This window comes from Nematolebias whitei, chromosome 3 (genome assembly GCF_014905685.2).
Source record: "Nematolebias whitei isolate Nwh7 chromosome 3, NemWhi1, whole genome shotgun sequence".
In the NCBI taxonomy this organism is placed as follows: Eukaryota; Metazoa; Chordata; class Actinopteri; order Cyprinodontiformes; family Rivulidae; genus Nematolebias; species Nematolebias whitei.
Window position 1 is genome coordinate 1931041 of NC_056500.1, and position 11243 is coordinate 1942283.

Genomic DNA, 11243 nt, shown 5'->3' on the forward strand with positions numbered 1-11243 from the left:
TCTTCAATCTGATTGGCTGCTGAGTCTCTCTTCAATCTGATTGGCTGACGAGTCTCTCTTCAGTTTGATTGGCTGACGAGTGTCTTTCCTTGTTTTACAGGAAATGAAAGAACAGCTGTTCAGTCCTGCTGCTGCCTCCAGTGACAGAAAGAACAAACAGGTACCTTCCCAAACTCTCCAGGGGTCAAAGTTGATACCAGGTGGGTTCTGGCCATCCTTCGGGTCACATGATGACTGAAGCAGACAGCCGAACCGCCTCTCCTGGTTCTGACTTTGGAGGAAGCTGCTGCTGATTGGTTGAATGGTTTCTGTCAGATTTTAGAGCAATGGGGAGGATCCAGAGAGGAACTGAATTTCTGATTGGAAACACTCCAATGATATGTGATTTTATTTTATTTTATTTTTTTTGTCCTGTGAAGGTTCTGTTTGGAGAACGCAGCGGTCAGGGTCACGTATGGCAGCCTGGTTCTGATAAATACAACCGACTAGATCGCCAGCTCCAGAACGCCAACTCTCAGTTCATCGAGGAGCAGCAGGTCCAGCAGCAGGTGCAGATCTACCTGAACAGCATCAGAAGCTGGGTGCTAGGTGGATCCGATCATCACTGTCTGCTTCCTGTTGTTTTTAGCTGATTGCAGAGAAACAAGATGAGCAGCTGGATCTGGTGTCCGGAACCATCGGAGTTCTGAAGAACATGTCAGAGCGGATTGGCATGGAGCTGGATGAACAAGCTGTGTAAGAACCCAAAGAGCTTTGTCTGCAGGACCAGGTCCTGTATGAACTGAAACCTGTGCACCCCAGGGTCCACATACAGACAGGTGAGGAGGACAGACAGGTGAGGAGCACAGACAGGTGAGGAGGACAGACAGGTGAGGAGGACAGACAGGTGAGGAGCACAGAGGGTTGAGGAAGACAGACAGGTGAGGAGGACAGACAGGTGTCAGATCATCAAATGAATTCAGAACAACTCATCTATGATGATTCTTCAGGTCCACAAGGTGCAGACCAGGACACATCTGTCCATCAAGATGAGACGTCTGTCCATAACGAGGAGACATCTGTCCATAAAAAGGACACATCTGTCTTTACTTTTTTCTTCAGCCTTGAGTCCATCTGGACGTTCTGGTTCCAAAATGCCTCATTGTGGGAATCCACTCCACTGATCCGTGCTATGAGTCTCCGTCAAGGTCGAACCCACCGCGCTGACGAGTCCCAGAAGCCGCAGGTGGCCTGTGATTCTCATAAATCACCTCCACCTTACGGTTTAGCTCGTAAACCAGATGATTTGGAGTTCCTACAGCACGGACCAAACCTTCACACTGACTCAAGCTTTGCCATGGTCGATACCGCTGCTGATGTCTTCTTCAAAGCAGAGCCCCGCCCCGCCGATGCCAAAAAGCAGAGTCCCTGCTGTCATAAATCCAAATATGTAAACGTCTTCAGCATCCTCCTGAGACAGGACTGAGAGGAACATCATCTGCCACACTCCCCACGGGTCCATGACGTACCCCACAGTGTGAGTCTCAGCTGGACACACAGGTTCTCCAGGACCTTGTCGCTTTGATGAAAAAATCTTAGCAATAGAGTTGAACACCCACGATACCAGATCCATAATCTTAATTTACGTTCAGGAGAAGTGAACCAGGCGCTTCAGACACACAGAGAGCAGAGCAGGAGGAAGGAAAAACTGGAGGAAAGACCGAAGCAGCCACCTCAATCAGAGCCAGGGAGGAAAAATAAAAAGGATCATATTAGTGTGAATACTTCATGAACATTCACACAATAATATTTATTCAGGTAAAAGTTTATTGTTAAACGTATTGTCTGCACCATTTTGTACTTTATTATTTAAATCCACTCATTAATCACGTGGTGTGTTGTGTTTAAAATCTGTTTTCACATCATGAAGTTTCCCAGCATGCTCTCTGGGTGATCCTAACCATCTCAAACCCATAAAACCTTTAAAGTCCAGCTGTGACGTTGGTGCGGGTCTGTGCACGTTTCCACGGTCGTTTCGTTGTTCATACATCTGGAGGTTTGTGGGTGAAAGGGCAGCTGCCATGTTTTAGTGCCTACACAGCCTGAGACCCATGATCAGTCAGGAGAGCCAGATTCTGTCAGCCACTGGCGTCAGAAGCATCTGTAATGGGGGGGACACACTGGGGTTGGGGGGTCTGGGGGGGATTTTGAACAAAATCGAGGCAACAGTTTTCTGCAGGATCAAAGTTCTAATGCCATTTCCTGCATCCTGGTTTATTTTAACTGTTGTTAAACATCTAGTTTTATCTACAAAAGTAAACACTTGATTCAACAACTATTTTAGAGTAACCTGACCAACAGCTCTCCTTGTGTGAATAGAGCACGCTCCGCTTCCCTCATGCATCCTAACACCCCCACCCCTTGTGTCGAAAACTGCCGTAACTATCGTAGCGCTAAGCTAGCGCGCAACACAGAGGTGTCTCCCCCTCCTCCCCCCTGCCAACATAGATGACCGGTTGTAGGTAACCAGGAAAACCCGGAGTGGACTTTTAGTGGTTTGAGTGTTCTCCTATGAATCAAGTGGAATGGATTCATTCATGAAGAAATGCAAACCACGCTGCGTGAACTGATGTTCTGTGGTGAATGTGGGGGACACACGTCCCCTTCACATATAATTGTTGCGCCGCCTGTGCTGTCATCTGTCAAAAACACTAAAAACTGAGTCCATGTTTTGTAAGTAAAGTTAATTTTGTAGCATCTTTCACAGATAAAAAAATCACAGTTAAACAGTTCAATAAAACAATACAAAGACATAAATGAGCTGAATAAATCTGCTCATGGATACAAAGTTGTAGGTCAGAACCGGGCCTGAAGTGAACTTGTCTCACGTCCTGTGTCTCCTGCAGGATGTTGGACGACTTTGGCCATGAGATGGACCACACTCAGTCCAGACTGGACAACGTGATGAAGAAACTGGCCAAAGTGTCTCACATGACCAGCGGTAAGCTGCCCGCCAACAAACGAGTCATCAAACAAACAGGACCTCACTTCTGTCTGTCTGCCCACCCGTCTGTCTGTCTGCCCGCCCGTCTGTCTGTCTGTCTGTCTGCCCGTCTGTCTGCCCGTCTGTCTGTCTGTGCTTCTAGAGGTCGTTCATTAATCGGACTAAAGTTTATCCAGGGACTCGGTGTTTTGATTAGATGAAATTGTTTCATTGGATAACAGAGCTTCCAGCTGTGGCTGGTAATGATAAACTGGGATCACTGGGGTTAACTAGGTTAACAGTCTGGAGTTAAGGATGGTAGTTAACCTGAGTTTTAACATGTTTTTTGATTCAGTAATTGCAAACGATCCCAGAGTTAACGATCATGTCTGTGTGTGCAGATCGCCGTCAGTGGTGTGCGATCGGCGTGCTGCTCGCCGTCCTCCTGGTCGTCATCATCCTCCTCATGGTGCTCTGATTGGTCCAAAGGTTTCAGTAGAAGACGTTGTCTCCAGGCAGAACGTCTGGTCCCTTATAGACTGCAGCGGACTCGTATGGAATGTTCTGGACGTTACCTGGACTGAATCGAGCTCTTCCTGATCACTTGTTTTTTGTTGAGCATCATTTCAGAGACGAAGCAACAAGTTATGTTTGACGTCTGCCACACAAGACGAAAAGGTCCTGTTGTTTCAGTGTGTGTGTGTGTGTGTGTGTGTGTGTGTGTGTGTGTGTGTGTGTGTGTGTGTGTGTGTGTGTGTGTGTGTGTGAGTGTGTGTGTGTGTGTGTGTGTGTGTGTGTGTGTGTGTGTGTGTGTGTGTGTGTGATCGACTGAACATGTTTGCATATTATTTTGTAAGCCACTCATTGGATCTTAAAGAACCTCTCAGAAAGTACTGCTGAGTGCACAACTGAATAACCACTGAATTCAAGATGGCCGCCACAGCTAAGCATCCCTAGCGACCACAGCATCATCCGTGGAAGTGACTGAGCTAACCAGCAACCAGCACGTACTTGAAGAGATGGCGTGTTGGAGATTTTTACCAAGTTTGACCAAAACGTCTCGTGTTGCTCTGAACTAGTTTAACCAGTTAACCATTAATGTAACAGCTCATCTGCCGTTTAACTGGTCACGTTTAGGAACGACCGTTTTAGTTCACATGTTTGTTTAGCTTCACAGTTGACCTGGTTAAACTGGCCCAGTGAAGTTTTGGAACCAGCAGAACCAGTGCAGTTCAGGTTTAACGAGGCTGAGTCCAGTCTGGACGGGTTCTGCTCTTGAAACGTTTCATCTTATCCAGAAGATTCTTCAGCCTCAGTTTAGGACAAGACACAACGAAGTCATCCAGAGGACCTGAACCTCGTTAGATGTTTCCACCTGGATTATGGAGCAGCGTCAGGACGTTTAACAGGCTGAGGTCAAAGGTCACTGGTTCACTAAGCGTACTAATTAATGAATTAATTAAACGATACGGGGTGAAGTTCAAGCGGTTTGATTCAGGTTTAACTCATTTGTTAAAACACTAAAATGTTTGTGTTGTTTACTGTTTTGCTTGATATTCACTAAAAACTTATTTTAGTTTTTAACTTTATTGGTTTTGTGTTTGTAAATAGGAAGTATTGATCAACGTTCGTCTTCAGTGGAAAGTCCACACTTCCTGCTGCTGCTTCACAGTAAAAGTCTGTACAGGAAACTTCTTGACTCTTATTTTGAAGAAGTAGCAGTGAGGCTGAGGACTCTGGCAGCAGCCAATCAGTGTTTGATTCTCTTTCTCATTGATCATGGGACTTGTGCAGCCATTAAAGCGTTTCATCCTCTGACGCAACGTTTGACTTTAATAAATCTAAGAATGTTTCTCGTCAGTGAGTGACCGCAGCTGAAGATGAGGAGTTCCTCAGTCTCACGGCTCTTCGTCCTTTTACATAGTTTGCTCAGATTCAACTTTTCACTTCACATAGTTTAAGGGGGAGCGGTGGCGCAGAGGTTTGAGAGGGTGGGCCTGTGATGGGACGGTCACTGGGTCAACTCCCTGCACTGACAACATCAAAATGTGGGTGGGAAAGATGAACCCCCCTCACCTGCCCTACTCTGTGCCCCTGAGCAAGGCCTCCAACCAACCCCACCGTCTGCTCCACAGAGGGCTGTGGCTGCGTCAGCGTTTGTGAGTTAGTTCGTTGTGGCGGCCCCTGAAGAAGGAAGCAGCTGAAAGAACGTTACAGTTTAGACGTGACCTCCATCGGACTCCGGTTCTGAAGCGGCTCATGGTGGAAGACGTGCGGCCCGGTAGAATCGATACGGTCCAACACCAGCGTTGGTGTCAATGTGATCAATATTTGGATTGATCATTTCTAAAATGTCTGGAGTGAGAAAGACTTGGGTTCAGCTGCAGGTTAGAAACTAGTCGCCCTCATGGAGGCCCGTTGGGCTCAGATGTTCGGGTCACCTGCGTGAAGGTGTGGACCGGAGCTGACCTGGGACCAGGTCTAAACCTGCACTAAGTTTTAGAAAGTTCCAATCTGAGACCTCACCTGTCGTCTTGTTTGTGATGACCAGCACAAATTCTGAAGGGCGGGCCCGCTTCTGGACTGGGCGTCCTCCACAAACCGTCTGAGGAGTTCGGGTGTCGAACTGGATCCTGAGCTTAGTGAAGCCGTCGCATCCGAGCAGGTGGAGTAAAATACGAGCACGTTTCAGTTTGTCTTCGCTCCAGAGTTTATTACCTTTGTTGGATTTCTTTGTTTTTATTCTTTGGTTTCTACTTTTGTGTTTTAATGTATCTTTGGTGCACAGTTGGTTGGATTATTTAAAGTGCTTAACAAACAGCTGGATTACTGAGCAGCATCAGGACACAGCTGGACTGGACTGGTCCCCTGAGCACGTGTCTTTTTTTCTGATCGACCTCAGAGCAATTCATTACGTCCACAGAGGCCGTTGCTATGACCGGAGTCGGGTCACCCTTTTCCTCGGCTGACCTTGAGTCCATACGTCTGACCTGAGGGTCGACTGACGTCCAACAGAAACGTTCCATCAGAACAGACCTGAAGACCCCGACCCACAGACCGGACCAAACGGACTCTTTCACTCTTGACGAAGACGGTCATTCCTCCCTCCCTCCTGCCTTTTGTTCTCTTGTCCTGTCGACTTCAGAGCCTCTCTTTACATCTTCCAAATCAAAAACTATTATGGATCTGGTCAGCTGGTCCCTCAACGCAATTGATCATTTTTTTCCACCAGACAACAGGGTGCTGGAGAGCCCTCATGCCCTGAATGGACCCATTGATTCCTGGGGGGAGTGGAAGATGATGTGCCTGTCGGTGCCGTCCATGGAGGACGTAGAAGATGTGGACATTATTGGATTTATGACAACAGGGTTTCTGCTTTTTGTACCTTGGATATGGACAAATTAGGAGACATCGGCAGCAGTTTCAGCCATGGTAAAGCTGCCAGCCTTATGTGAAGGATTCCTTTGTGCTTCGAGCTCTCAGACTCTTAGGGACGGGGCCGATCCAGTATTGGCTTCCGATACCAGCATAATTTACGTACAATCTTTCCTGTCCAACCTGCAGAGATTTACGATCCATGATGCACGTTGGCTTCAAACTATGGAACGGATTTCCTGAACGGCGGCGTGTCTCATGAGCCCAGAGTAATAAGACCCGCCTCACATTCAGGAAATCCAGTTCATAGTTTGCAGCAGCTACAACGTGAGGACTGAGTTAGCAGCACTGTGGCTAACAGCTAACAAACTTTCATCTAAACATGTCGCTGTGTGGAAGTATTTTACACTAAACACCACAAAACAAGACAGCAACGTGCACTGTCTGCAGAGCCATAGCGCCACATTAAACCATCGTAAAGTTAGTTTTACGATGGACATTCGAGCTCCGGGGCTTCAGCGGTCTGTTGCTCTCACTGAACCCGAAGCAGGCAGCCCGACCCCGGCCAGCCGCGTCCAATCTGTCCGTCTCTGAGGAGGGACAGACTGAGCGCGGCTGGCTGAAATCAAACTGCCCGCCCCGGACTGAATGAGAAGAAGACGTCGCTGAAGCCTCGGAGCTCGAATGTTTAACGAGAAGTTGCTAAACTTCATCACAATTAATGATCAACACTATCAGTTGTAGAAAACGAAGGATTTCACAGTTTGACACTTTCAGCCAAGATATAGTTTACCCTCCAGGAGATATTTATCAGTACAACAGGAGACAATCATAAAAAACATGATTGGAAAATTACAAGAAAATTATATAAAAAAAAAAACCCGAAACAAAAGCAGCTACATTATAAAGTGATGTAAAATATTAAAAACAGGAATATGTCTGTTGGTTTATGTCGTGAACTTAACAGATGTTTAAAAACTTTTTTTAAATTTAATTCATTCGTTCAAAAGAAACAAAATAAAACCATCAAAAAGAAAAAAAAACATTGAATGAAAAGAGTTCAGAAAGAAGAAAAACATTATTATATCTGCCCCTTATTTAATATATATATATAATAACTTTAGACAAATCACCTTAATATCCACTTTGAAGCTAGGAATAAAAAGAAACATGTTTTGTGTTAGCAGGATTTAATTCTAACTTTAAAACTTATCCAACATTAATAAAACTTGCCTCAAGTTGTCTTTTTGGACATGCATGCATATATTTGTACAAATTGTACTTGAGAGCAGATTATTACAGCCTCATAGAAAATCAATGATCATGATATTGGAACTGGATCGGTATCGGACGATATCCAGATTTGGGGATCGGGATCGGATCAAAGTAAAAAAATGTGGATGATGCATCTCTATAACGAGCTCAACCGCAAGCTGGACGTGATCTCTGAGAATCGTGGGCCACTCGCAGCTCCTGGAACTCACCAGCATGAAGGATTCGATCTTGGAGAAAGCTAATCGAGCATGGAGCGGGCAGAAGGTCCATAAATCTGTTTGGATTCACCGTTGAGTGTTGGAGCAGAACTTGAAGACAGACAGAAATCAGATCTGGCGCCTCAAACAATAGTTTATCTGCAGTTGGCCTCCCCGCTGGCCTTGGACAGGCCAACTTATCTCAAATTGCTCCTGGATGATACGTAAACTAGAAGCTTCTGCGCTCCCCAAGGTCATCTGTGGCCTCATCAGAACCAAGATGCCGATAGACACTGAACCATCTTATCAGAACTTTGGAACTTTCTGGAGTGTCCAGAACTTTGTTGTCCTCTGTATAAATGTGTCTGTTTGTGTTGAGCTCGTTTCTGAGCTCCCTCCTCATGTTCTCACTTTCCTTATCTGAAAAGGTGGCGCCGCTCAAGTGGCTGCAGCTTGGTCTCCCCATGTGTGTCTTTCTTTTGTTCAGTCACTTTGGCAACAGTTCCTGGTTTAAATGTGCTGCACTAATGATCTGACTTGACGTCCTCATCGCTCAGGCTCTCGGGCAGAATCCTGATTGCTGTGACAGTTCTGTGAAGTCCATTCACACAAACACGAGTGTTTCACTGCTCATCAGCTGCTTGGTAGTCGTCTGAACAACAGTTCTTTTTCTGCTTTGACCCAAAACTCGGCACAGACGATGGCACCCCCTGCAGAAGAGACACGAGGCCCACAGGTCAAAGCATTACGAGTGACGTTTGAGATGCAAGAACCGATGATCTCACCGCACGCAGCGACTGAAGAGACCGTGATTTCTTTAGCAGACCGCAGGACTTCCTGGAACCTGAGGTGGAGTGGTCAGGAATCGAGGCGTGGGTCTCTGAGGTGAGCCGATCCAGGCTGCTGGTTCTAGTCCTGTTCAGTCTGAAGGAGGAGAAGAGACGACTCACAGAACGTCCAGAAGGTTCATCTCTGTTGAATGTGAAGGCAACAGTTATCTGGTGTTGACTAAAATCTGCAGATCAGTTTCACAGCTGCTGTTCTTACAGCAGCACAAGATACAAACAGGAAACGAGGCGTCATTGCAACACCTGAACTACGTCACGAAGGAGGTGGAACAGATCAGGAAACCAGCTGCAGATTAAATCTGTTAATTCATTCAGTTTGTGTCACTGCATCAGATTGAGGAGTCCACCAGGACTGGAGACCATCTGGGCTGAATCAGGTGATGATGTCATCAGTGTGGGTTTGAACTCACCGTTCTGGGTTTGACGCACAGTCTGTGTTGGACTTTGTGCTCGTTGGTGGTCTGATGAGTCCATCACTGCTGCCTGAGGCGACCGGAGCTCGACCTTTAACACAAACGTTGTCATGACTGTTCAAGTGCTGCCAAAGGGATTTATGATCAGTTCAGTTCAGTTTATTTATAAAGCACCAAATCACAGCACAGTTGTCTCCGGCGCTTTACAGAAACATTCACATAGAGAAGACAATTAGTAAAGTTCTCTATCTGAGGATCAGACAGTGTTCCACAGTCTGGATCATGTTCATAGTTGACTTATTTTTAACATACAAAGTTTAAGGTGCACACCTGGGGCCAGTTTAAGGCCCACACATTTTTGTTAACTAGGATGTTTTTATGGTCGTGATATTGTGCTACATTTGATTTATGTTTTATTGATTGTTTTATTTTTGTGAGTTTGAAGGAGAAATGTAGTAAATTTAATGAACAGTGAACATCTTCATCCTTGAAAGAGTGACCGCTGGCCTGGAGATGAGTGTAGACCTCAGAGTCCTGGCCTGATGATGTTGATCTTCTGTGCTGGTCCATCCTTTTGGCCAGTGGCTGTTTAGTTTCCCCAATGTAAGACTGATCACCCTCCTGACACTGAACAACATACACAACATTGCTCTGTTTGTGCCGGGGGACTGGATCTTTGGGATGAACCAGTCTTTAATGTATTTTGGGGTTTAAAAGCCACTGGGACGTTATGTTTAGAAAATAAACTTAAAGTGCGCACCTGGGGGTCACTTTAAGGTGAAAGGTTAAACCTCTTTCAGGGATGAAGATGTTCACATCCTGGACAGAGAGGAACGATGGTTTGAGAGAGGAGTAAAGGAGGCCATCTTTGTGAAAAGAAACCGTCCATCATTAAACAGGGGCGGAGCCTCCAGGTTCAACTGTCCCCCTCTTACAATGCTGTGATTGCTAGTATCACTCAGCCCTCTGTGAACAGTAAACAGCCATCAGGTGCTAATGATCCATTGTTAGGCTGATGGTCCTTCTTGAGCATGTGATCAGCTGGTTCTGGTTGTCAGCAGCAAACTGGTTGATCCACTCTGAGAAGGTGCTATTTAAGAGACTGAGCTGAAAACAGCACCTCAGACTGAGGAAGTCCTCAGGATGAGACGAAACGTTTCTACATTTTTTGCTTTGTTTTTTTTTTTGAATGTCCAGAGGACCAGATTGAACTGTTTTAGATTTTTTTTACCTGGATTATTGAGCATGCATCAGGATATTGTCTATTTAAATTATTTTCAAACCAAACTTTCTTTATTTAATATAAAGTATGTTTTTGTAAACGTTAAGGTGAGTGGGTGGGGCTGTACGTTTATGGTGCTGAAAAGTGTTTCTGCCTACAAGGAGACAATAAAACCTCACCCTCTGATTTTGGTGCATTTGTTTTAGATTCAGGAGCCCATGAGAACGATGCAGCAGTTTCAACTGTAAAGACTCTGGTTTACACCCAAACACAATCAGCTGGTCAGGTATTAACACGTGACTGTTCTCACCTGAGGACAATGAAGAGTTCTTCCCACGCAGTCCTGAGCCAGATGTGAGACCTATGTGAACCTGATTGGCTTCAAGCCTCTCCTGCTCCTTCTGGTTCTGAGTTGGATTCTTTCTTGCCTTAGTGCCATTGAGCCTCTCACTCTGTGACATCCATGTTACAGAATCAAAGGGCTGAAAGGACGGGGTCTTTGTGTAAGAGGCATAAGGGTTGATTGGCAGGTCAATGGTAGACAGGTCTTGGGGAGTGGACACCTGAGTTTCCCTCCATGTCACCTGCTTGTGGTCAGCCCCGCCCCTTTCTCCTCCATTGTTAGATCTGCTACTTCTTGTTTCAGCAGGTGTGGTGCCACCAATGTAGGTCTCTCTAATTGGCTCTGTCCACAGCTGTTGGTGGGTCCTCCTCCCTCCACCCTCAGCGACAGGTCGGTGTAGGTTCAGGGCCAGGTTTAGTCCTTCCCCAAATATTATCCCACACGGATCACTGTGGTCTATTCTCTGCACCACCATATGTCCTCTCTGCTGCCAATCAACAATAGGCTCCACCCTCTTCTTATTAAGTCCTGGCTGGTTGTTCACATACAAGTTCAGGTTTGGTTTGGATGCCAGGACACCAGTTCTTAGGTTCAGGTCTCGATTGGAT

At 46.0% G+C, this 11243-nt stretch overlaps 1 protein-coding gene and 1 long non-coding RNA gene across 4 annotated transcripts in view; one reads left to right on the forward strand and one right to left on the reverse strand.

The window, feature by feature from the left end:
* stx6 (syntaxin 6) overlaps positions 1–3687 on the forward strand; it is a 7434-nt gene extending 3747 nt beyond the window's left edge. Inside the window, exons 4-8 of one of the 3 annotated variants that reach the window (XM_037674418.1) lie at positions 101–160; positions 420–548; positions 629–735; positions 2886–2980; positions 3364–3687. In XM_037674418.1, the coding sequence (XP_037530346.1) occupies positions 101–160; positions 420–548; positions 629–735; positions 2886–2980; positions 3364–3440 (468 nt within the window). In that variant the 3' untranslated portion in view covers positions 3441–3687. The remainder of the gene's footprint in view (positions 1–100; positions 161–419; positions 549–628; positions 736–2885; positions 2981–3363) is intronic. The other 2 variants (XM_037674419.1, XM_037674420.1) reach the window with 2 other exon arrangements.
* Positions 3688–8726: 5039 nt separating this feature from the next.
* LOC119407598 lies at positions 8727–10643 on the reverse strand. The gene is made up of 3 exons (XR_005186681.1): positions 10603–10643; positions 9068–9161; positions 8727–8781 (listed from the first exon to the last, which is right to left on the reverse strand). It is a non-coding gene; the product is annotated as an uncharacterized LOC119407598 (long non-coding RNA).
* Positions 10644–11243: the final 600 nt, after the last annotated feature.